The sequence below is a fragment of the Seriola lalandi genome, unplaced genomic scaffold (assembly GCF_002814215.2).
Source record: "Seriola lalandi dorsalis isolate HSWRI2012SDOR001 ecotype SW California unplaced genomic scaffold, Sedor1 jcf7180002054408, whole genome shotgun sequence".
NCBI lineage: Eukaryota > Metazoa > Chordata > Actinopteri > Carangiformes > Carangidae > Seriola > Seriola lalandi.
In genome coordinates, this window is record NW_019524961.1 from 1,436,350 (window position 1) to 1,463,906 (window position 27,557).

At 38.8% G+C, this 27,557-nt stretch overlaps 1 protein-coding gene across 3 annotated transcripts; it reads right to left on the reverse strand.

The window, feature by feature from the left end:
* Nucleotides 1–167: 167 nt before the first annotated feature.
* Nucleotides 168–27,557, reverse strand: LOC111657607 (myocyte-specific enhancer factor 2D homolog). 3 transcript variants are annotated; one of them, XM_023409847.2, is made up of 12 exons: nt 27,352–27,557; nt 18,951–19,335; nt 16,544–16,747; nt 15,624–15,761; nt 14,520–14,736; nt 13,371–13,427; nt 12,454–12,635; nt 8,519–8,648; nt 8,100–8,316; nt 6,851–6,919; nt 5,463–5,513; nt 168–4,960 (listed from the first exon to the last, which is right to left on the reverse strand). In XM_023409847.2, the coding sequence occupies exons 2-12, from the start codon at nt 19,002–19,004 to the stop codon at nt 4,477–4,479; spliced, it is 1,803 nt and encodes a 600-aa protein (XP_023265615.1). In that variant the 5' UTR covers nt 19,005–19,335; nt 27,352–27,557; the 3' UTR covers nt 168–4,476. The 3 variants fall into 3 exon arrangements, with proteins under 3 accessions (XP_023265615.1, XP_087031159.1, XP_023265619.1); XM_087175033.1 differs by lacking the exon at nt 5,463–5,513; XM_023409851.2 differs by lacking the exons at nt 5,463–5,513; nt 6,851–6,919.

Below are 27,557 nucleotides of genomic sequence, written 5' to 3' on the forward strand. Positions count from 1 at the left end.
TTTTTGGATTTTCTTAAAGACTTTACTGATGTCAAATGTTCCTGATTGGAGACTTATATTCTTTATGAAATATTTTAGAGGCTCTTTTGTTCTGTTACACAGTAAACAGTCAGTGGTTCTTCTGTTTCATTTTTATGTCAGTTAAGAAAACAAACCACAAATTCAAGTTTATTTCACTCAATTTGTCTATTTAATATATAAAATACGGTAAAACATACGCAAAAAGGATAAGGTTTCAAGGGACTTGGATACTTTGGTACAACAAACACTTTTTTGTAAAAGCGGTATAGAATTTCAATAACATATCAGTGCATACTTTGTATATGAAAATATACACAAATTGTATATCATTCTCAAAAAACAACCAAAGAAATATTTTCTTTACAATAAAAACCCAAAGCAAACTAGCTCAACACAATATATTAGCTATAAATTTCATCTTTAGTATTTCATATGCTACATTATTCTGAGTTGTTTTAAAACTCATTTGTGATGCATGTCCTTTATCATTACTGTATGTAACATAACTTTTGTTGTTACCTGTATCCCATGCATTTACATTTTTCAAATTTCATGAATTACTAATTTCAGTTTAGTTGCCCGTTTTTATAAATATATTCTATATCTTAATTAAAATTGCAGCATTTAACTGGTATTTCCTTCATTGCATTTGCTAATACCACAATAACTGATCGTGCAATTTTCAGCAAGTTTTTTCAAAAAAGGAAACCAGTACTATATGTTTATGATAAGGAAGGTAAAGTAATAGAGAGAAAATAAAAACAGTTGGCTATCCTACACAAAATAGCAATAAAATAAAAGCTCCATAATAATATCATTATAATAATAGACAATGGAACTGTCACCAGCACAAATTAATCCAAAAATAGTGAGATTCTAAAAAACATTGTACACAACAAGTAACAGGGTGCAGGTTTTAATTTCTCATATAGATTGTCATGTGACTACACTGCTAGATTGGACAGAAAACCTTTTTTGTACATGAACAAACCCGTGAGAGGCAGGATGCCAAAGCCAATTGGTGTGGTGTCACATTTCAGTCAACCATCAGCGCCCACAAACGGTTTCCATGGATATTAATTTTTGTAAAAGTTGAAATGACTGCGTAGTACAAGAGGAGATCATTGGCTGTCTGAGGGCTGGTACCATTCATCAGTTAAAGGAATAGTTTGAGATTCTGAGACACATACTTATTCACTTTATTGCTAAGAGTTGGATGAGATGATTGTTACCATCCTCGTGTCTGCCCATTTGAATATGAAGCTACAGCCAGCAGGTGGTTATCTCGGTGAGAAAGTTAGTCTGGCTTTGTCCACTATTATCAAACTCTGCCGACGAGCACGTTCTAAAGCTTAAAAAAACCCACACTGTATCGCTTGTTTGATCGGTACAAAAATTGAAATATAAAAATGACTGAATTTGTGGTGTTACTACCTCTTGGCCAGCCGCTGTAACTTTGTATTCTGAGCTTTATGCTGCGTTCACACAATGTCTGCTGAATGGAAAGTCGAAGAGTGTTCATACATTACAAGATGGATAAAACCCTGCTGTTAACCTTGTTGCTGTATCATTTAAATAGCCTAAATTTATTGCCACTAGCTGTTTATTTCCACTAGCCCAACTCCTTATATTTGTACAACAGTAGTGGATGGAAATACACTTTAGTTCAGATCTTAATTTGCTAAATCTTTGGAAATTCACTTACAATTTGTGCTTAATTTAGATGGCTTGGCTTGGCTTCTAACTCCAACTTGATTGTTAGTAATTACCATCTTAGCGATATAACGTGAACACAGCATTAGAGGTGAGCTTCAGAGGGGCTGATAGCTGGGTTCTTTACCACTGGAAAGAGCCTTTTACTCGTTTCCTCCTGGAATAACTATCTGCTGGCTGCAGCTTCAAATTAACTGCACACATATGAAAGGTATAAATCTTCTCATCAAACTCTGGGAAGAAAGTGAGTTTCCCAAAACTATCCGTTTAACAATTTATGAGGCAAATTTTCTCCAACATGGGTCTATTGAAAGCGTCGGTTAAATAGTTTTCCAGTGCTGATTTGAAAGAAGAAAACACTAATAACCTGAAATTAGCGTAAAAAAGCTACCCGCCATGCTGTCGAATGAGGGACGGAAAAATGACCTGGTCACAGAAAACATCAAAAACACTGGCATGAAACGTGTGTTCATGTGAAAAGGTCACACAGCACGGTGATGGTTTTTTCCGGGCACTGCCCACAGCGTCCGTGTCAAACATCAGTTTCACACTTTTTTACTGCGGGCTGCAACTAATTGCACCTAACGGCATCATTTCATAAAGCAGCCGACACTGACTCAAAAGTGTAGGATTGCTTAGATAATCAACAGTCAAACAGCAGCTGACACACACAAGTCTTAGAGCATCAACTTGAAGGGGGGAAAAAAAAAAAAAAAAGTCTAGCAATTATTAGAGACTTTCTACTTGTAGGCATAAACAACCTGTGTACACACACTCATACACAAACTTGAAATGGTTCAGACAAATCTAATTTGCACTACAAAATATACAATTAAACAACAAACACAGCACTTGGTAGCCAATTCGTTGACTTACTTTGAAAGTGAAAAAAGGCATAATCTGTGTCTGCGTACTGTGGAAAAGATTTAACATGATTCTGTCAATCAAAATATGCGTAAAATATGTGTATTATCTCTTTAAGTACACTATAAGTGAATGGCAGTGTCCTAATAATGACTTCAAGATAAGGTGGATGTTTTTACTTTTACTTTGATCGTGGGTTTAAAAAATGTGTGGTAGGAGAATATGATGACACCACAACCAGGCAGGCCTCTGTGAGTGAGAGACAGAAAGTGCACACACCATCAACACTAGCATAAAATAGGTTTACTGAAACAAGTCCGATCCACCAGCACTACCTAGTGTGGCGTAACCCCTGCACCGTAGCTCAAAACATATCAAATTCACACTCATATATGCAAACAGATCCACTGAGAATCAACACATTGCTTGTTTTTAGGGATACCTAGCAAAGTCTATGCAAATATATTCATATGTACATACACGTCGTTGAAGCTGAAAAGCTATTGTACTTTGTCGCCAACTGAAGCGGTAGAAATATAGAAAATGTCTTTTTCCTTTCACTTTTTGAAACACAGCAAAGAGCTAAGGAGAGCTAGAGAGAGCTAAAGAGGACATCAAAGCTTTTGTATAAGGAGTGATTTTTATACAAAGTCAGAATTCCTACTTCTGGACGACTAACGGACCTTCAAAACAGATTTTTAAAATACCAACAGATAAAGAACACTTTGACTGAAAGAACCAAATACTTCCCTACCCCAAAAAAGCCACCAGAGGCTCAAAAAACTCATACTATGTTTTTAACTGGATGGCATCTACTCCTGGTAATAAGCTGAGTGACTGGCTGGATTTCTGGTGCAACGATTTCCATCCAAGTTGCAGAGGAGATGAGGTGAGAGGACGGGAGGAGCACCCAGTCTGAGGAGAGAGTGACGACGAATTCTAAGCCTGAAGAGTATCGACAGTTTCTAGTTCTCGTCGTTTTCCGTGAGTAATCATTCGTCAGCGTCCCTTCACCGCGTGCGAGAGGCATTTGGCATTTTGTTTTTCCTAAAGAGAGGTTGATATTGGCACTCTGGCAAGGTGCTCGACTCCACAGCCGCAGAGTTGCCACCTGAGGGCTCGAGCCTGCCTGGGTGGACGAGGTTGGTAGCTCTTGCAGCAGAAATATTCATTCGTGGTGAAGTATCCTTACCTAGAAGACCTTGTTTGAGTCTGTTTGCTCAGTGCCAGATGGATGCTCAGTCCTCAAACGTGTCCAGATAAAGTTATTTCCAATAGTGCAGTTTGGAAGTGACTTATGGAAGAATGGACAGCACACAATCCAAATAGATTTCAAAGAGCAGGAAGTGGCGAGTCATACGACAGAAGTCCCATAAATGTTGACAAGCCACCAATAACATTGTGAACAATGTAGCAGAGCTCGATGTAAATACATGAAGGTGATGCAGAAACCATGTGAAAGAGAAATGTTTTTATGGTTTCCTCAGATTGCAAAAAGGTTGAACACCTCATTTCTACCAAAAGAAATTACTATACGGGAGTCCATTCAAGCAAGAAGGCTTTAAAAATCTACTGTCCCTCTATTGAAGGGGCCTAAATATCCAGCTGAGCACTAATCCATCCTCCCCTCACTCAGAGCGTGATCCCCGAAGGATTTTTATTTTTATTTTTTATGGGGTTTTTTGGCAAAGCCTCATGATTCTGGGTGACGCAGCTGAGTTGTATAATTTTGGAAAGAGGCAGATGTGTGATGATAGTGTCACATGGCAGTGGGGTTGGGGCAGTGGGTGTTTAAGGATGAGTGGGGGGTGTGTGTTGTGGGTGTTTTAAGTGTCACCGTAACTTCACAGAGGGTGCAGAGAGGTGGTGCTGGTGCCTCTATGTGACCCAGGTGTCCAATCTCATGCGCTTAATGTTTCCTCCCTCCTGCTCTGGTTCGTTGGACGCCCTGAGGAGCTCGGCCGAGGGGCTGAAGTCAGGTGGCACGGACCGGCTGGCAGGACCTGTAGTGCCAGCCGTGCTGCTGCCCCCACCGCCGCCTCCACCTGCACCTCCGCTGCCACCGCCGCCGCCAGCTGCGCCGGTGTCATCACGATCGCTGCCTTCAAAGGAGCTGGCATTGCTGCTTACGCTGTCTGCAGGCGAGCGGCCGGTTGGGGGTTCCAGGCACAGCAGGGAGCCAGGGTATTGCGGCGGAGCGGTCAGGATAGCTCCTCCTGAGGTTGAGGACGGTGTGGTGGAGGAAGGAGGAGGGCAAGGGGTGCTGCGATCCCGGCCGGGCGAGACGGGCTCCGACTTGATGCTTATGCTGGAGTTTGTGTTGACGGTCAGCATGGCACCTTGAGGTATATGGGTCACCGGCCTGAGAACAAGGTCACGGACAACAGAGAGAGGAAGAAATTGGAAGATAAAGGACAGAACAAAGAGGAAAGGCAAGGAAAAAAAAACAAATGATTAACCACTTGACAAAGGCGTATAAGAAGCTGGAAGGCCACTTGCGTCGAGACAAAAACCAACATTACAAGGCACAGCACCAACAGGGAAAAGCCACACTCGATTATTCAACAGTTCAATCAGTTCTGAGCCTTTTCAAAGCAGAAGTAACACCCCCACTGCTCCCAAAAGATCAACAGAACAGCCCAGGAAGCATGAAATGATTCGTGTGACAAGGTGGTTCGCAGTGAGTCAGCCATGATGTGAAGAAACTACAAATGATAAACAGAAAATAAGCTTGGGTTAGAGAACATGGCGGAAACCGGAACTACGTCTCTTTCCTGTTTGACTGCAGACAGCACCAGACATGCTTAGGGGAAGCCAGCCAAAAGCGCACAGACACACAGGAAAAAGGAAGTGTGATACAGTACCGGCCCAACCACTCATCTCTACCCAAGAGCAGGTTGGACGGAGAGCCAACACTGTGGGGAGAAAAAATGTTGGAGCCCAAATCAAAAGGGAAGAGGTGGATTAGAAGGCATGTGTGGAGAAAAGTGTGAAACATTATTGCGAGCAAGGTTTCTTCAACAACAGCAATAATGTTAATAATGTTTTAGCATCAGAAACACAAAGAGCCTAATCTGCTGAATTTTTATCCCTGTTCAAGTAAAAATCCAGATGTGAAAATCTTGTTTTCTGATCTAAAAACACAGAGCATGAAGCATTTACACAAGAATAAACATGTCTATCATGACAGTCAGATTCTTTATAATTTTGCCTTATTAAATTGTGTGTATGGTGGCCCTTAAGAAAGTTTTTTTTTTTTTTAAATAATATGAGCATACAAATGATGTGGTTTGTGTTTTGATATTTACAGTTTCTAATTTAGAGTGCATTACTCTTTATGTTTGTAGTTTTTTTGGGGGGGCTTTTCTGGGCTTTTGCTCTTGCATGTGTTTGGTCCTTAGAGGCCACTGTATTTGTGCATGTTACAGGGCTGCAGCTTAAAATATCAAGAAAGAAAATAACAATTTGCATTTTGATATCTCAAAGCAGGTGACTTAAAGTAATTTGTCTAAACACAAATAGATTAAAAATGGCAATATTCTTAAAACTCTGCATACAGGTAACCATTGCTGCAGCATAACAATGTTATAATTGAATGGTTTGATGCACAAACCCATTATTAAATATCTTTACTGCATTTACGTATAAAAATAATCTAAAAATACATTGTATAGTAGCGATTGATGGATATATAGTTTCTAGAGAGCAAAGTTACTTTGCTAGCAATAATAATAATAATAGCATATTAACATTCAGTTTTCCTCATATTTTAAGGTTTCGTCACCATGAATTGGTGCAGACGCAGTAAATTACCTCACGACTCTACTTGTATCCAAAGTTACATAAAAATGACCATTACAATTTTTCCTCAATCCTAAAGTTAAATAGAAACAAGTAAACACCTATAACAAAAAGCTAATGCGTAAAAAGCCTAATTTAATAACTATAAAAACAATGGTCACATTCAAAAAGATGCAGAACTGCATTTTGATTGTGATCGGAGACTTAAAAGCAAATACATAGTAAGTGTAAAAACCTGCATATTTTTTAAATGTTAAAAGGTTCAGAAAATGTATTTTCAGACCAGTTGTTTGAGTTAATAAAATAAATGTACAGCTGCATTTATGGCAACATATACCGTATGTATGGTTTTAGACAGAGGCCTTTCAAATACAATATGGACTACAAACCCCCCCCCTACAGACAAGGTCATGACATTTCACACACGCAGACACTAGTAGTGGCTGTTCACCTCAGATTGGCAGCCAGACTGGACACCTGGCTAGACAGCTCGCTGCTCTGTTTGTCCACGCCCCACATGCTGTGGACAAGAGGAGAGAACACACTTCAAGGATCTGGTGTTCATGCCACCAAAAACCCAACCTGAAAACCAGCAGCGCTCTGTCACACTGATACAGCACTGCTTAAACAACAGGTTCTACTAAGTACTCTAATATAGCACTTGGTCTCCAATGAATATAGTGCCATTTACCTGACACTGCTTTTGAATCTTGTTTCGAGAGGTTATTAAAACTGCACTAAACTCAAATGGAGGTTCTGTATGAAAGAGTTTTCACTTCTTCACAGAAAAGTAATTTGGACTTGGAGATAAAATAACATGGATGTTTGTGAAGTCCTGACTGCTGAACCTGCAAAGACATAAAACAGCAGGCATGTGTAAATGTAGATGTGTGTCTAATCAGTATGAAGATTGTGAAAGTATTATCCCAAAATATCTGAATTCCCAAACATTCATTTCATTTTTGTCTCCACGCTCCACTTCCTTCGCTCTGATTTGACATAATGTAAGACAGACTGTAATGTAAGCTTGACTGATGACTCAAACCCTTTATTACTGCAGTTATTGTTTCAGCCCTGGCTGGAAAAAAATATGTACTGAATCTGTGAAGAAAAACCTGTGTAGCACTTTAAATTTACATCTGTTAAAATACTGTAACTGCAAGCTGCTAATCACTGTCATGTCTTGATAAGAATGGGGAGATACAACTTGTAACTGTGTACACACTGTCTTAACCTTTACAAAGTTCACTGAATTTATTGAAATAGTGCCTATGCATGAGCTGTGTATTATATTAGAGCTGGGACTAGTTTACTCTATATATTTGTTTGTAGAATTACTCAGCTTTTTGTTCAAGACTGATGTTTGTCTACTCCAGAAAAACTGTGTTCAGATTGATGTTATGAAGACGCTGAGATGGTGAGATGCTGGTGAGACCAATTCACTAAAAGAGGAATGTGAATTGCTTGCATATACGGTCATGGTATGGATATCATGCAAGCTGGGTCAGTAGTAAAGTATTTGAGCATTAAGAACGTTATCAGTAGACTGAAAGCTAATACACCAGGTTGTCAACCAGAACTATCTGCATCATGCCACCAACATTATCCCCAGCGCTGGATGTGAGCGATGACAAAATCTTTTTGTAAACCAGGTCTGAAGAGAGACGCAGCGCAAATGAGAAAATAAAGAAAGGACTTACACCAAGTTGCTGAGTGATGCAAGATTTAGTTGCTGCTGCTGCTGCTGTTGTTGTTGCTGCTGCTGTGTTTGCTGCTGTTGCTGCTGTTGTTGCTGTTGCTGCGGTTGCTGGGAAACAGCCTGCTGCTGTGTCCATGTGGACACACTGGTTGGCAACAAGCCACCAGGTGATGCCAGAGCATGTAAAGCAGTGATGTCTGCACTGGTCAGCTGGTATTCTGAGAGAGGACAAATGAGAGAAGAGTCACAACGACAAAACTCCTATTTCCCCTGGTTTATTACATAAGGGATATTTTCAACACTGTCAGATTTGACTCTGTTCTGTCTTCACTGAATGATCGACGTAAAATCATATATTTTCTCCATTTACTATTAAAGCATACTTTCACTCCCTGAGCTCATACAGAATGTGTAGTTCACCTGTGTTGTACGCTGTGGGCATGGCAGAGAAGGGCAGCCCCTGTGCCAGGAGGCTCGGTGTGGCTACAGAGACCACTGGTGTTGTGAGCGTTTGTGCCACCTGGGCTCCAGCCGCGAGCCGCTGGGCGTTCTGCCAGAGAGGATGACGACATGTTAGTCCCAGCAGAGACAAAGAAACAACTTTCACATGTTACCTAAAGCTGAAGCTAAGACTTATTTCAACAGTGTAAATTCCGACATGCTGGGAATGACAATGTGCTTATGGTTGATTTCATAATGACGTACTGAGTCAAGTAAATCTCAGAGTTGAATGGATTTACTATAAGAAGGTCCTTGATGACATGCATCAAAAACAGTTTCCTTGTTTTGAGTGAGCCATAAATGCTGTAGATGTATATTACATTAAAGGCAGTTTTTTCAACCCTTGCATATTAGCATTGGTTTGTTATTTGAAAGTTGTAGTCTTTTATGTTAAGCTTACAACCTTGGAATTATGTTTTACAGTGTGCTAAAATTCCCTATAAGAGGCCTAAACGCAGATTTTAATTTTAATTTGAATTTATCTCCTGCCCTTCAGTCCTAGTCAAAATTATTGGCACCCCTGCCTATTACTTTCTTGATTAATCGATAAATTGTTTGGTCAACAAAGTGTCAGAAAATGCATTTTGAAAAGGTAATATTGTAAGCACTAGAAGTTTTTCTGCAACTGTTGTGACCAACATCTTGTTTAACTTTTAATTGAATGTGCAGTTAGTCTCATGTTTCTCCAGTGGATGTCACTAAAAGCCTTACAGTATGCTGCTTGGCTGCACTCCACGATGGTAAGATATACTTCTTATGTTTCTATCATTCACTCTCAGAGAAGGCTAATGGGGTTCAAACCTGCTGCCTGCTCACTGTTTGTACATTATGTCAGACATTTAGATGAAAACAATATTCAGTGTTCCTCCAACACAGGTGCAGCAGAGATGCCGCTAGATCTGTGAAACGGCTACCATGAGGTTTTATTATTATGTACCTGTGCTGAAAGACACAAATCTCTGAAGAAGCACAGCGCTCCAGAGCCTGGTTTCGCTGAATTATATCACAGATAAAAGAAAACTTAAATTTCTTTGTAAGAGAAAAAAAAACAAAAGGTCTGCATATAAAAAGGCCAAAGATGCAATAATTCTGGTCTGGAATTACTCTTCTATATTGTGCGACTGATCATCCTGAGAGGAAACATTCAGCCAGAGTTATGACTATAACACTGAATCTACAGAGAGAGAGAAAGAGAGAGGAGATAGACCGGAGAGAAGGGCCAGATTCAATTAACTGCCTTTGTGAAGAAGTGAGGACGGGCGGTGGGGTGAGGGTGATGAAAATCAATCACTATCCTGTGGAAAATGAGATTCTTGCCTGTCAAGTTTGAGGAGAATTGTAAAAGAGGGAAATGACAATTGGCACCAGCAGCAGAAAGCAGCGACCACCATCCCTCTCTCTGAGTAAATTCAGCTTAGATTAAAATGAGATCTTGCAGGATAACAAGCTTTCCCAATCACTAAGTTTTTACTAAATTTCTATTTAATTTCAGTATAATTTTTCATAATTTTGGTGTAAATATTTTTCTGCATTATGGATGCTATTTTAAAACAAGGACCAGGTTTATATGGCTGAAACTAAAACTCATTCTCAATCTTTTTTTTTCGCTTGAAAAATTACTGAAATGGATTATCATAATAGTTGTTACTATTATCACAAGGTAACTGATTAAGCAACTTTTTATTTAAGCACTTACAAATAAACAAATAAAATGTAAAAGAGAATTAAGCACTTTTTGTTGTGAAAGCTTCGGAGCTACATATAGAGACGTAACTGGGGAACAACAGAGTAAAATGCCTTTAATGTAATGCCAGTTAGTTTTTAAAAACATCTCTGATTGATGATTTTGGTGAAAGGTGGGAATGAGAGTTGGTGTGAGTGTCAGTGAACAGGAAACATGCTCTCTAGCACTTCTTACTACAATGCCAAGTGGAAAGACACCCATGCTTAAAGTGGTATCATATGATGAAGTACATGGGTCTTGTTGAAAACTGACGGGATCATTCAAGGACAATTCTGCTGATTACTCATAACATGGGCTTTACACTTTATTGATTCTATATTACACAGACTTTTCTAGACTTTCACTGAGAAGATCATGATCCTGACATAAAATGCTCAAACAAAACAACCATGAGCCCTGAACAACATGCAGTCAGGTGGGAACCACAAACTGAAGACCATCCCAAGAAATGTCAGTGGAGCAAGACCGAAACAATGACAAACTCTTGTACAGTATTGTAACCATGCTAATAATGTGCGGACAGTCGATAGCCATCGACTCATGCGAGTGACTGACGTGAGGAAAATCACCTCGTTTACCAATTCCAGCTCATCCTCTGTCTGCAAAGGGTGGTAACGGAGAGGGTTACAACTCTGATTCAGGTTTGTAACTTAAAGTGAACAGAGTCATTAAAAGTAGGAAAACAATAATAAAACTACTTACTGCAGATGGGCAGATACTTCACTGTTGTTACTGGTTTGTTTAGCAAAGTTTACAATGAAATCATTTAGTGTAGTTTAATTGTGTGCGACCTAAAGTCAGAGGGGGTACAGCACCATCACTCTGCTTGCTTACAGTCATCATAGATCAACCAAAAACTAATAGTTGACACAACAGTCTCTTGATAGCTGTTCTGGAGCTTTTAATCTTATCACAAAATCTTCCTCAGCAGATTTCTAATGTTTCAAAGAGCAAGAATGAACTTTAGGCCCCAATTTTGAAGCAAAAGAGACGACCATAAACTTGGAATATAACTGATTTTTTTTGGCCCCTTGGGGCAACAGCAATAAGCTGTAAACACAACAGTGCCTATTTGTACATCAAACACACATGGAACCACATTACCATTCATTTGGAGTCATGTTTCTGGTCACCTGGTGAATGTAAGTCAAATATTCACTCTCCTAGATATTTTTTGCATTCCACCAACAACTGAGGAAATATCCGGCCCTTTAGCTGCTAAATAATAATTTCCTGTATGATCATCATGAAGAGTCACACCTTTCATCCAATGTAAGAATAAAAATGTACATTTACTCTTTTGGCAGGCTTACAAGTAAGGGCAACACTAAAGTTTCAATGCAGAAGAGACCTTGGCTTGATGTAAGTACTAAATCAATCTATCTAAATCTAAAAATATTGATTAAAGCAGCATTAATGTGAAGATGTACAATTCTACGACAAGACAAACTCATCTGCTAAGGAAGATTGTGTGAAATCATCAAAAGCTCCATTGACACTGTTTTTGGCAACTACTGTTTCCAAGGTCGGGAATGAACTTTCAATCTAGACTGAAATAATGTTTTCATGACCTACAATTGTTGGTGGTAAGCGTACATTGTCAAACAGCGGCTACAAGTAAAAATGGGCGTGTCTTTAGTTCAAAGAGGTATGAAAATGTTCCGTTGTGAGAAATCTCTTCAGTATGTCAGTGGGAGTTGGTTGATTCATCTAAGACTTTATGAACTTTGCCAGAGTAAACAATTAAATGTTGGACCATAAGTGTTAAGCTCAAATCTCTGCCCCCATGTCTACTAAAAACAAAAGAAATGGTGGCAAACAGCTTCTAACGCAATGTTCACCTTAAGTATAATTCTTGAATTTCGTTTGATACGTCAACATAAATTCCCTTTGTTTTTGTTCTGAGACAAAATTAAAATAATTTCTTATCTCGTCGTGTCCCTGATCAAATCTTCTAGGTTTCAGGTTCAAGTCTTTCTTTGCTTTGTTATCCTTAGTTTTTAAAAATCTCACCTAACGGTTATGCCCTATAAAGTGTCATTCTTTCAGGGATCAAAATGTTAAATAAAAGTACCCAGAGACAACACAAGTTCGGCTTGGTTAAGCTCACCATCTGCATGAGGCTCTTTCCGCCCTGTGAGGTGATGACTCGGAGGTCTGGCTTGCGGCTGCTGACCATCTGGGGGCTGGGAGGTGGGGGTGGAGATTTGGCCGGAACTACTTTCCCCAGACTGTTGCCGTTGGAAACGGTGAGGAGGCCTGGGGAGGCCCTGGCACTGGTGTATCCATTAGCTGCGGGGAGACAGAGGTGCGAATGGACAGAAATCAATAGGAAAATCAAACAGGTGAATGCAGACAGCGGGGTACGGACGCTGTGTGCGCACTCAAAGTTGTGTTAAAATAATCCTCTAAAGGTTTCTCTTCTATTCTGAGAGTGTCTAATTTAAAAGGCATGCCAGTGTCGACAGAATAAAAGTCTCTGAAAAGCCAACATCATGTCATGGACAATAAAATTCTCATCTAATGAGACGTAAATAGATGATGTTCAAACCCTTTTGTGTTAGTGACAGATTTATATTAATACTTCTTCTAAAATCTTATGCAATCTATTCATTGAAATATCTACATTTCAGCAAATTTTGGAGCCAAAAGATGTTTAATTTTTACTCTAAATATCAGATGAAAATTATACAGAATACAGTATACAGAAACATTTTCCAATGCAAACATTTAAAAGAAAGAACTAACAGGAATTTCTGTTGAGAAAAGAAACTGACATGTGCCATAATTCTTAATAATGATCTATAAATCTGACTACATGTCCAAAGGGATGTGCTGGGAATCCCATGCATGTCTGTTGATGTTACTGGTGGCATCCCCTGATTCCTCCAAGGCACAATCACAGATGGTGCAGAGGAGGAGAGGAGGAACCTTGGAAAAGATTTAGTATGAATACAGACCAGATAACAGAAGAAGAAATAACTAAAGAATAAAGCTCAGGTTTTGGACAAATAAAATAGTACTCACAGACTGGACTTGGGCATCCTCCATTTGAATTATTCAGGTCGCCTCCAAGAAGAGCACCTATTGATTAAAGATTAAATAAATAGAAAGGATTATTTCTGCCTCCACAACTACTTAAGAACCAAAAAGACACTAGCGGCTTTCACATTTAATGAAACATAGTATACATATTTCTATTATTTGTGGTAAAAGCTAACAAATAAGGAAGCAATGAAATAGTGAAAATTGTAGCCACATACAACATACTGTACATGTAGCTCTAAAAAGACTAATTTATGATTAGATCAAAAGCTACTACTGGATGTGTTGGTGAATGTGAATAAATATGAATTTTCAATCTAAACAAATTTCAAATGTTTACCACAAATTCTCAAATGTGAAAACGTGTATATACATTTTCTACTTTTATACAAAAAGAAAAGGTGCCCAGGCCAACTGCAGTTCACAACAGGCCACATACATTAGAGCATTTTAAATACCTTATTTTCTGATCTCATCTCATTTTTATCCTTTATATTTCTTTTTCTAATTATTAGTTTTACTCTTGTTCCAATTATTATTCTTTATTGCACACAGCACTTTTTAGCACAACTTCAAGAGTATGCCACCCTGTGTTTCACTGCACATAATATTCACCTTTGAATTGGGAATAACCCGCAAAAAGAATCTCTTCAGTTACTGACCCCAGATGTGTCATGCTTAATATTTGTTTTATAAAGCTATAAACTAATAATTAAAAGGTAATACAAAAGTTAATAAAATAATCTAAGTAGGAGTAGTTGTAGCAAATGTCACACACATTAGATCAGTTCAGTGTGAAGGAATGTGCAACACTCCCTGAGGAATTAAGCAGCTCATTACAAGAAATGATAAGGAGATAGATACATACAGTTTCTACTGGATTATCTAACAACAGTGAATAACAGCAATGGTTACAATAATATATTAATAGTTATTCTTGAGGAGGTAAACACGAGATTTTAAGGAAGAGCTGATAGTGTAATAGCAGAAAACTGACTCAACTAAAGGGTGAAATTTTTGTCTTGAAGCTCTGCCAACAATGATTTACTGTAGGTGACCTATTCTGGTGATATTTGTTAGTCTAAAGATGACTTCAGTATCGCCACACTCAGCAGAATACCACTCGCTCACCTGCGCTGGCTGGTCGCTGTGGCAACCCAGGAGACACCGTATTTCTCTGAAGAGCTGGTTGCTGTGGTGACAGGAGGTGGGTATCCGTGAGCGACGATGATGTTACATAGGAGGTAGTTACCAGTGCGTTGCCAGGGTTACTGAATTGCAGTGTGCTTTGATTGGACGCCTGGACTGTGACTGGCATGGAGAACGTCTGGGGCGGAGCTGTTGGCTGCTGCAAAATGGAAAGTGAGAAGATGTGAAAACAGCTGCTTATTGACACATCCAGCAGAAACATTATCAATCATTATGAGACGTGTGTCTGGCCACCTCAAAAACATTAGTCCAATATTCACTGTCCTTTAGCTCTGCTTTTGGTCTCCACCGCCTCCTGATTTGATAAATGCTCCAGTGTGTTTACCAGCTAGTCTCCAACTGTGTCCATCTGCCATTTGTTGCAGAGATGGTAGTATACAGAAGACTTTAGAGCTGTTTATCAGTAAACAGCTGCCTGCTGGGGCTGAAAACTTCATCATGAGAGAAGTGAGAATAAAGCAAAATTGTATATTTATAGACCAAATTATATTTTATTGCTCAGTAGCTCAGTAAAATGGACAGTTAAGCCCATACCTATTGGACCACCATATCCTCATAACTTTCTCTAACCAGGTTGTCTTAGCAGTATCTTCTCTTCACCTTTTTTTTTTTACCCTTAGTTAAAAAAATTTCAAGACATAAAGCTCAGCAATAATTTTAATTCCCCTTGTTCAGTTTGATTTAACTTAAAGATACAGAGGAGCATCATCATCATATAGTCGTAAAACTAAAGAACAAAACAAAACTAAAGGGCCAGAATGAAAAAAAGTGTTATCTTATGTTGATTGAAAGTTTATGACCTTCTGCAAGGACCCAGTGAAAAAAATGTGTGAAACAACCAATAAGGGGAACTTCACATCAGTCGCTGTTTCCTGTAGACACACTCAGGCCAAACAGACAATAATAACAGACAAATGTTCGACCAAAAAGTCCACAGTCAAAAGAAGCAGAACTAAACAGTAATTATGACATGCTCTGTATGAAATATGGGACAATTAAGGGCCAAATGCAGGTTAGCTGACTTACTCCATAGCGTTTGAAGAGAACATCCAGGTCCTCTGTGGTCTTACGGTACTTCTCATCATTCAGGGGACTTTGGTCAATGGAGTCTTCACCATCCGGCTCTGGACTGTCACAACCGTTGAAGCCTTTCTTTCTCAAAGTCTAAGAAAGTTAAAAAAAAAATAAATGAGTCAGAGTAGTGTAAAATCAGTCAGTCAAATTGCAGGGATATAATATTTTCAGAATATACACAATATAAACAGGACAATATCTAGTGCTCCCACACAGCCTGACTTTTCTTTTTCTGAGCCGGGCCACTTTCTCGGCTTCCCAGTGCATTTGTGGTTTTTCACACTCTACACATTGCGCACATGCACCCTCATCACTGACTTCCCTTATCCTTTAGTTGTGAGAAAATCCGTCATCATTTGCTGATGATTTCTAGTAGCTATGATCAAAGTTTCAGACACTTAAGACTGTATTTTTAATTTAAGATATCATGATGGCATTACCTTTTTGTACTTCTAAAATTTTACTAAATTCAATTCATTCAACACAGCTGTTTGGATTACAGCTACATGGTAGGATTACCTGAATTCACATTCAAATTATACTTGTGGCAAGTACTTCTGCAGTATGACTACATGCAACTGTCAAGTGCACATTTCAAAAAGTCAAACCTTTTATTCTTCCACCAAAAAACACAAAAACCTTTTGATATCTCCCTGGTGAAACACCTCGTCCAGGCACCTGTGCAGCACATGGCTCTATTTTTACTATATTGGATGGAGTAAAGCCGTATTATCAAGCTCATTCTGTTTCCAGTTAAATTAAGCTGTTAATGTCCGTGAATACTGATTGGCATCTTAATCCTGTTTGGGGGTTCAGTCTCTCTGAAATAAAAAACAAAAGGCACCAAAAAACTGCTGATTTGATGGATTTACCTCAATGATATCTGCATTGGTCCGGCTCTCATGAGGCTCGTTGTACTCTGTGTATTTGAGCAAGACCTTGTCCATGTCAGTGCTGGCATACTGGAACAGCTTGTTCGCGTGGTTGAAGATGATCAGAGCAATCTCGCAGTCACACAATACACTCAGCTCGTAGGCTTTCTTCATCAAGCCAAACTTTCGCTTTGTGAATGTCACCTGAGGGAAAGCATGAGGTGGGGAAAAAAAGTATGTGAATTTTGGTAGCAGTAATAGACTGGAGTTAAATAATTTGTTAAGACTAATACTGTAGTATTGCCACACACCATTTTTTAAAATTAAGAGAAAACTCAGTGAAGGTCAGAAATTCTCTGGTGATGAGTTTCTTTTTCGTGGTTAACAGATTAGGAAAAAAACTAGAGCAGAGGATCCTACATATTTTTCCTTTGCATAATTCTTAGATGGGGATCACACATTCATAAGCCTGTAATCCACACACAAAGGCGTCTACTCTTACAAATCAAAATGAAATACAAAATTCAGGAGAAGAAAACGCTGATGACCTATGAATAATCTTGAATAATTAAGAAAATATTTGCAGTCATATTACTGGCAGACACATCAAGTAACATATCCAACAAATAGTATGCAAATGGTGTTTTGTTTTTCTTGGTGCTGTCACAACAATCACTAAAACACACTGGAGTCAGCATCAATAAATGATGCATCCTTATTTTTATGCACCTTTTATGAACTATTAGCACTACAGTTACATAATTTTCTTCAAACTCAGACTAATTGATGAGCAATCACTGAATTTTCTATGATACCCATAAAATTGTTTCCAGAAGGTGTGGAAGCCATTTTTGACATTGCTTAATGAAACCTAACTATATAATCCATGAGCTTCCCTGCTATGTTGTATCTCTGTTGTCTGCAAGTTCTGTCTTACTCTATATATTTATTCTGGCAGTTCTCCATCAATTTGTTTTCTTTTTTTCCTTTTTTTTGTCTTGTTTGGTTTTGTTTTGTTTGCACCCTTGATTCTCCTGATGAACAGGGCAGTATGTTATCTCACCCGTTTATTATTTGTTGATACTTTGCTCTTAAAATTCTGGATACGAATCCCTTGAGATATTTTGAGTAAATTCTTAATGTCACAACAATTTGACTGGAGTTCAGAGCTGTGAGGAGGAGGAATTGGAATTAAAACTTGAAAAAACATTCCTTGATGGTTCACAAAAACAGTGATACTAGGGGAAAAAAACTAAAAATACCAAATTAACATTTTTGTGGGACTACTCATCAGACCCAAGCAAGCAAACAAAAAGAATCTTGGTCAGGGGGAGAGAAAAGCCACCATGAAGGAGCTGAACAGCTCACAGCTGTGACTGTGGATATATCCAACAGAGCAACAATCGATGCAGCTTTTACAAATCTGGACTGTATGGCAGAGGTGCTGAAAGAAAGCCACTTGTGGAAAAAACTGACACGACAGTGTGTTTGGTTAAAAAAAAAAAATGTGGGGGACTGAGACCATGAGGCAAATGTGATGAAACCAAACTTTTCAGCAGTGATACCAAGTGTCTGGGCAGAACCCAGACTCATTTTATCACCAATCCAACACCCTCCCTACTGTGAAGTTGGGTAGCAGCCTCATGCAGTGAAGACTTATAATGAGAAAAGAAACAAAAAATGAAACCGGAAAAGGCAAATTCTTGAGGACAGCCTGTGTTACAGTATGTGAGACCTCACTGCTGAAAATATGGATATCTGAATGGGACAGTGACACATATGTAGACTGAGCAGATAATTTCACTTCAAACTGAAGTCATCTTACCATGGAAACACACTGTATTTTATATACTATTAATCCAAATTTCAGCAATAAGGAAATATGTTGCTTTTTGAACAGATACCAATTGCCATACAAAACAATAATCTCTAGCTTTATGCTAACATGGACAAGAAAAGAAAGTAAAATTTGACCCTTTACAATTCCACAAACTCCATCTGCTGAGGAAGATCGTGTGATAAAGCTTCGGAACAGCTACTGAATTGCAATGTTAACATCCCACCACTAACCAAGACAAAGAAAGTGCAGACAAGGCAGAGGTGAGTCAAACAACTGGCAATTGCTGATATATTCAGGCAGGTGTGTGCTGCACACACGAGGTGGGGGGTAGGGCTAGAGAGTCCCCACTCCTCACACCATTTTCAGCAAATGGAATCATGGAAGAGCTAGAAAAAGAATATAAAATCACCTATTTAGGATTATTTTGGTTTTAAAGAGTATTTAACCAACTGATGGACCACAATTTACCATCCTTGGATGGACTCAGTGCTGCTGACATACTTTAAAACACTGCATAATACTGAGCCATCAAAGAAAAAATTTGATGAAAGATAAACTAAGACTCACCTGCTTGTTCCTTTCGTCGGTGATCCGTTGGATCTGAATCTTTTTCCTTCCCATGATGCTTTGCAGTTGTGGAGACAAACGTCGTAGTCACTCAAGTAGAGAAGTGCCTCTCTGAGGTTGAGAGACGAAATGCAGACTACTACCTCTTACTTCAGCCCAAAAACACTCACACAGTCATGCATCAGAGGATACGCGCACACACGCATTTCTCTGCCCAGGTGTGCTGAGGCAACGTGGTCGACTCCTTTTACCGATGAGCAGCGAGTGAAGAGTGGAGGCTGCAGAGATGTGTGAGGTTGAGGAGGTCCTCAGTTCATTGTCCAACAGGGAAAAAAGTGACAAACTTGTTTGCAGCGGCTGCAGCGAGGAGGACAACAATTCTCTCCTGCATAAGACAAAGAGAGACACAAAAATCAAAACAAGACTAGATGTGAGAGGGAACTAAATCAATGATATCTGAGGATGGGGATCACACATTCAGAAATTAATAGATAATCATATTCTTGTTATGTGAGAATAATAACAGAAAGCTCCAATTGCAACCTCTTGACTGCCAACCAGTCAAGTTGCAGTTTACATCTGTCTGTCCAGACTCATAATATTTATATTTTGTCATAATTAGTGCATGAATTCTTCAGTCATGTCCAAAAATGTGTTTTGTGAGGTCACAATGACCTTGAATTTGACCTTTGATTACCAAAATCAGTTCATACTTGAGTCCAAGTGAACATTTGTGCCAGCTGAAATTAAATTCCCTCCAGGCATTCCTGATGTATCATGTTAACAAGACTGGGACAGGTGTGAGGTCACAGTGACCTTGACCTTTGACTTTTGACCACCAAATTCTAATCAGTTCATCCTTGAGTTCAAGTGAATGTTTGTGCCAAATTTGAAGAAATTCCCTCAAGGCATTCCTGAGGTATTGCTTTCAAGAGATGGATGTACAGACCGACAACCTGAAAACATAATCCGACCATGACTGTCGCCAGCGCGGAGGCAAAAACACAATGTAATCTGTACAGCTCAGTCAACTTAACGTGAGAACAATGAAGACAACAATACTAACTGATTATGGGGGCAGGGGGGCACAGACAATTAAGTTATCTATCCAGACAACACTCTATACCAGAATCACAGGTTAAATTCTTCCAGTGTCCAAGGTCCATTGCAGGACATGAACATTTTTAGGTCAAAGGCAGTAAAAAGACTCAGTTTACACACCAGCATGGCACCAGAGATTTAGTTCATTCTAAGCCTCACCATCAACAAACAGCAAGCTCGCCGAGGGGCACTCAATTAAACAGATTTTTCACTTGATCTTGACACTTTTAGATTTGAGAATGAGATTTGGCACTGTGCACTGTTAGGAGAAGTTACAATTGTATCTTGCACAAGTTCACTGTGCTATTTGTGTTATTCCTATGGATCAACAACACAAGATGCAGATATACACACCTAAACATAGAAATCAGGAACTACAGCTGAAATAACGAGTAAATTTAATAATCCAAAAAGTATATATCAATGACTATTTTGCCAATGAACTGAAGGCATTGATCAAATCATGACGAAAAAAAAATCACTTCTTAAATGTGAGGATTTTCTAGCTTCTTTCTAGCTATGTCCTTACACTACTTTCCAACAATAAACCTGTCAAGTTCCCAAAGTGTAAATGTTAAGTGATATGTTAAAGTACTATACATTTCCTACAATGGCACGCAAACCTTAGTGTAGATGCTATGGACACTAGTTTACACCAAAAAGCCCAACATGCATCATTTCACCTCTGCTCAATGAAGCAAATTTACTACGTGACATACAAAATAAGATATTTCAACAGATCCCTTTGAGTAACTTGTGATAAACATTTGTCATCTAACATTTTATAATTTAAATAACGTAGATTGATGGATTGATAAAAGCTAACACTAATTCATTGCAGCCCTACATGGAGCTAAGACTTTAAAGTTGTGAGTCATCAGAATGTGTATAAGAAAACAATCTGCATGTTTCCCACAAATGTAATGCTTCAACACTGATGTAATCAATGATATTCTTATTTAAAGGAAAACCTCAGAGGAGCTCTCCGTGAAAAGGACATTAGGGAACAGGATTCAATGTGGGCAGCTGAGGACCTTTAACAGAAATCATAACAGGTTCGGTGGCAAGAGCACAAGTCGATGCTGATCTACAATGCTCTCAAACCTGCATGGATTTTGGTACTGAATTCAAGTTATTCAAAAGTGACAAAACAAATATCAAAAACATGTTTGACTGAATACCTTGATGCTAATTGAGGGATATGATCACAATGTTTATTTCACTCATAACAATCCAAGTTGCTCAGCGTCAGATGGGGGCACCATAGGTCGGTTTGCCGTCTTTATGCGTCACTGTCTGGTATTCTTTATTCTCGCCATATGTTGAATTCTCTCTCACCATTTGTATGAAGGTCTGAGATTCATGAGTTATAAATGAAAATAATGAAGAAATTATGAATAAGAAAGCCTTGAGAAGTCTGTCACCTCTGCGTGAGCTGGAGATACATTTGAAACTGTGGAAACTGGTCACTCCTGTGGTCATGTTACACACTGTCTGGACTATTGGAGTGAAAATATTTGTTAACTCCTGCATACATATCCAATTAAATCTACGACTATAAATTTATTTTGCAGCAGGACTGTACAATTAATCATATAACAACCATGTTTTAGCCTCAACAGTTTATTAAATAAAGTCAAGTGCACTGCTGATGCTTTTGGTTTAAATCAAGCACTCCCTAATCACTGATGATCAACAACTATTTTAAAGATGAATTAATCATTTTAGTTTGTTTGTTTTTTTGTTTTTTTAAATCAACCATTCAACCATTTCTCTGGTTGGAGCATCTCCTGTGTGACAGTTAGTAGCTTTTCACAGTTTGCTTTCATTGTGAGTTGAATATCTCTGTGTTTGGACAAAACAAGGCATCACCTTGGATTCTGACGGTCATTTTTCAAAACTGTCTTATGATTGTTAGTTGCAGGCCTAAATGTTTGTTCCCACTATTATTAACTGGTCTTTGGCATTCTAATTGCATTCTGTACAAAGGGATTAAACCCTTTTATTCAGTTTCGTGCTTGACATTATTAGTAGTGATTTGATTCAGTTGTTTGGTATGTGTATGTTTAATGTCCTTAAGTGAGGGAGATGAACAGGAACTTGTTTGTAGGAGCCACTACACCTCTGGACGTAAAAATGACTGTGAATGGATACCAAAGCAAAAATTTAATCCAGTCCCACTGGTGTAGTGAGAACTACTGCAATCATTTCACTTTTTCTACATCTTCAACTCTCTTAATACAAAACATATCTACATCTATTAGATACACTGCCTTCCCTAAAAACCCCATGCCCTTTCCTACACACTGACACAGCCCTGTGGCAATTGTGTTAAGTTTTCCCTCCAGTCATGACCCTCCACGTCCATGCTTTCCTGTGGGATTGTTGTTAGGCCAGACGGAAAAAATGAAAACGCCACTGGAGTGCACATGGGGCCTCCACAAACCACTAAACCACATTTCAACACTTCAGAGAGTGGCCAGCCTGAGAATTAATCAAAACTTGTAATAATATCCAGCATATTAGGTTCAACTCTAAAAATCTCAATGTCACTTATCAGTGCCATGTATTACATCAACAGCGGCAGGTAGAAACTCCAAAAATATTGCAGCTTATCATGTTTGTTGATCAAGTTATAATAATAACAATAACACTAGGTGCTTTATAACAGTGATTCCCAACCACTTTTGCCTGTTTAAACCAACAGGTCTATCAGAGGCGCTCAAGTACCCCTTCAAAATATGGGACAGCTCTCCTGGAATTGTTCAATAGTAATTCACCACAGAGACAACAGTGGCTGGCATGGATTTGTGGTTGCACATATGAATTCATACAAGATATTCAATGTATAGAGTTGGTCTTTTTTCCAGTATGTTTGGTCAAGTTTACACTTGGAGAGGCAGCAGTTTTGGGTTTCTCAACCGTTTATCCATTACTTTTAGCTGTCCACTAGTTTTCACTAGAGATGCACTGATTTGAAACAGCATTGGCACCAATACACCTATTATTAAACAGACTGGGTGTTGGCTATAATAAAGTGTCTTTGTCAAGGTCTATATAAAAATCCAGTGTTTTTTCTATCGGTTACATTCATTCAGTCACAGTGGTCAGCCAACACAGTTTTTAGCGCCTCATGTTACCTTACATAAAAATGATTTATATTTAGTGAGGTATAGATATTTTGATTTTGAGAAAAAGACTGCAATGTTATCAAATTGTTACTCTGTATCGAGTTGAACTGAGGTATCAAACAGTATTTAGAGAAAACAATTTGGATTGGTGCATCCCCACTTTTCACAAACTCTTAATTGCAACATTTGATGGTAAAGCTGTGAAAGTTGGTTGGAAATTGAGGTATTTCCTGTGAAGTCTGCCTATTGTTGCTGGAGCGTTATTGTGACAATAGGGGCTACAGCTCGAGATGAAACAATTGGTTGATTACTTGAGTAGCAAAAAAACTATCAGCAAAAATTTCTAATAATTTAATGCTCCTTGGTCAGTTATTTTTCAAGGAACAACAACAAAAGATCCAAAACATTCTCAAGTTCCAGCCCCTCAAATAGCAGGATTGGTTATTGGTTATATTTATTACTAACTGCATTATCTTTGGGTTCTTGTTTTGCTCAACCAACAGTCCAAAACCAAAATTTATGCAATTTACAGTAACATAAACAAAGAAGCAAAGCTGAGAAGCTGAGAAGCTGGAACCATTGAGTCTTTGACATTTTTGCTTTGGTAATTGACTTAAACAATCAATCAAATATCATAACCTCAGTATCTCATTTTTGCACCACTTTGGACAAAAGCATCTGCTAAATGAATGTAAATGAAATCACGGTTGGTGACTAATTTGCTACTGATTGAGTAATTATTTAATCTACTAATTGCTTCAGCACTGTATCATAGCTTTTATTTAAGGCTGCAACTAATAATTATTCTGATTAACGATTAATTCGCCGTTTATTTTCTCAACTAAACAATGAATCATATGATCCATGTAATGTCAAAAAAGTGTGTAGCAGTTTCCCAAGCCAACTCCAAGGCCGACAGATATTGATTATATAATGTTATAAAATGGAGAAAGCACCAAGTCCTCCTTGAGAAGCTGGAATTTGGCATTTTTGGCAATTACCTTAAACCATTATTAATTATTAAAATGGTTGCTGATTAATCCCTGTTGATCAACTAATTGATTAAATGACTAGCTGTCATATTAGCTATTTCACAATCTTTCCAGGAAACTCCTAGTAACTGCAGAACTTCTCCCTGGGGTACAAGTACCTCTACACATGTCCATGTACATCGGGTTGGGAATCACTGCTTTAGAGTTCTTTGCTAATGTGGGCCACAGCCAGTAAACAATCAGTGATGGCGAAAATGATAAAAAAGACCTTGAAAGTGTTTGCAACCCTATAATGATGGCCATTGTTAAACAACGTTATATACACATTAACAATTCATTTGGATAGGCTGCAAAACTAACACGATACTCCATAGTGTAGTTTGTGCTGTTCCAAGATGGAGCTTTTCCTACATTAAATCTGTATTCACAGCAGTGCTGGGCATCATCATAGACCATTCATTAGGTGTAACTGTTAGGAACCAACTCTAAACAATTATCACAACAAGACATATAGAAATCTCCCATTGCCTGGGGGCGAAATGATTAAAAAATGCTCTTCCTTACTGACTCTAACTAACTTTGCCACTGTCAGGCTACAATATTTTCTTTGATTAGGCTTGACTTGACCAGAATGGGGGTACACTGCAAGGCTTCTGTCTAGCCTCCCTCTCCCTGTCTGCCCTCTGCATGGCTGTCCCCTCATTACTGTAATTGACACGTTCATCCCTCCTCTTCCCCCTTAAGGCGCTGATGGCTCAATTAGGAGCTGGCCGGAGGACTGATTGGACGCCAAGATAATGAGGTCGCCGCTTGGCTAAAACTGAGCCCTGCATCCAACCAAACCAAACTTGCTCTGTGACAAACAGGAGACCAAGAGAAGCGGAAAAGACAGCTTACAAGTCAATCTAAAGACGCAATGAAAGATATTAGATAGAAGAGTATAATGGTGGCAATGAATGACTTTTGGCTGGGCCCGGTTTGCCACATTATCTTAAGAGGGCAGGCATTTGGTCACTCTGGTAAAAAATAAATAAATAAACCACGCATGTTATTCGAATTATCCAAGTGATGGTTATGCAACTTTTGAATATTCTTCTGACAAAGGAGAGCGCAATCAAGCTCAGGGTAGGCATCTGTTCGTTTTGGAGTAGTGTAATTAGTGGCACTGACCTTTAGAGGATTATGCACTAGCCAATGAAATGTGCCAAAGCCCTGAGATAAATAATGGTTGGAGCCTCAAACATGACTTGCAGTGGGGTTTGCCCATCCACAGCTCCAAGACAGGGCTTTAGGGTGGCCTTAATGGCTCAATCACTGCCCCCAAAAGATGGACAGGATTGAGTTGCACTCATGTTGTCTTGTGACTTTGCATTAGTCTTACACCTGACAGCAAAAGATTAAAAAGATTAATATAGATTAATATATTTACAGTATGTCGCCTACCAGCATTACAAAATAGTAATGCTCACTATCAGTTAGTTAGTTAATTAGTTTTCTAATTATTAGTTTTTATTTTCTCAACCATTTTATCAATTAAATGCCAGAATATTGTGAAAAATATCAAGTATGGTTTCCCAGAGTCCAAGGTGACTTCTTTAAGTTCCTTTTTTAAATCTGCAAATCAGTCCAAAATCCAAAGATGAAAATTCCCATGCTGCAATTGATGCAAACAATTGAAGATCCCAATGCTGTCTTAAGGAATTGTTGCTGTAGACTTTGAGAAAAACGCTGTATTATTTCGTTCATCTTGGCAACCACTTGCAGCCTTGTCAGGTCAAAGTCCTAGCCATAGGAGCTGCAAGCTTCGACACTGTTATTTTAGGCCTTTTAATAAAAAAGTTTTGTTGATGACAGGAAGGTTTAAGGCAGTCAATATGTTAATCTGCTGTGAGGCCAGCAGAAAAATATAGCTTCTGCATTTCAAACAACAAGGTGTCACTTCAGGACGTGCAGGAGTTATCTTTAAACCTTTAAAAACAACAATTTTATACTAAATCCAGTACACATGTTACACATTTACAATAACCATGCTGGTGGCAGAAAACTGAGCTACTCCACTACCTACAGATGTTGACATGAATCCATCTGTATGTAGGATGCCACTCAGTGGTGGATCACTCCGTCAAACTGGCCTACTTCTAAGCCCAGTAGCTTTGGTATCTACCCTGGGATGGCACAGAAAACATGGCTGCTAATTTCCAATGCACAAGCCAGCCACTGAATTCATGCAACTCCATGCTAAACCATAATCAGTGTCCTAATTTGACTGAGTCGGACTGGGATTGCTGTTAGGGTATATGTTTAAGAATACTTACTGTAACATGCAAATGCCCTTTATCTATTGCCTAATTGTGTGTCTTTTGTACAAAATATAAGCTACTTCAACACCAAAATCTCATTAAGTCACCACACTCTCTCTCTCTCTCTCTCTCTCTCACACACACACACACACACACACACACACACACACACACACACACACACAAACTTAAAACCAGTGCAGGAGAATATGATTTTTCTTCAGGCTCTTGTTAAGAGTGAGACGGAAAAATGCAGCTGGATGAACAGCTTTGAACAATAGCTCTCTCACATGTGCAGTTAGTCATTTTTCTTCTTAATGTCATTATATACTACTGACCATGTTAGATCTGGTATGTGAAGTCCACGTGAGGTTAAAATTACATTGTTTCTAACAAAGTCGGAACAGGACTCATAGCAATCCTTATACACATTATGACAGATGGAGTCTAGAGACAGAGTAGGCCCACTGACGGCAGACAGGTACCCTGCAGGGTCTAATTTGACAGGTTGGAAGATCGTGTGTCCTCAATTTACCAAAGGTGAGGGAGTCCTTTAAGACACCATAAATGGGGTTGATGTACAGAGCATAAGATGAGCTACTTGAAAAGGCCATTTCACAATTTTCTAGTTACGAGTCCGACGGACAGCCATTACCTTCCTTACACTCTCCATACAACTCGGCTATGCGAGCTGGAACACGGACTACTTTAAATCGCATAATGGATATCTTGTATCCAAATAAACTATGTTCTTCTTTACAATATAAAATCAGTACGCTGTTGCTTATTACTTTGCTACATTTAAATAATAAAGCAAGCAGGTCTGCTCCTGTGCGATGAAAAAAGACGCAGGAAGGAAATGTATCACTCCACTTACCCTGAAATATTGCTGATAAAAATCGAAAATAGGCCTGCCACCACCCGCTCCAGAGGTGACTTGTCTTAATTAAGAAGCATTAATTAATTACGCTGAAGCGACGTCTCTATTTACATGAATCTTCGGCATTTTATTCCATTTAATGTAGAAGTAACTATACTGTCCACCCAGGCGATACAGTGTACCCAGTGTACGATCAACGTCAT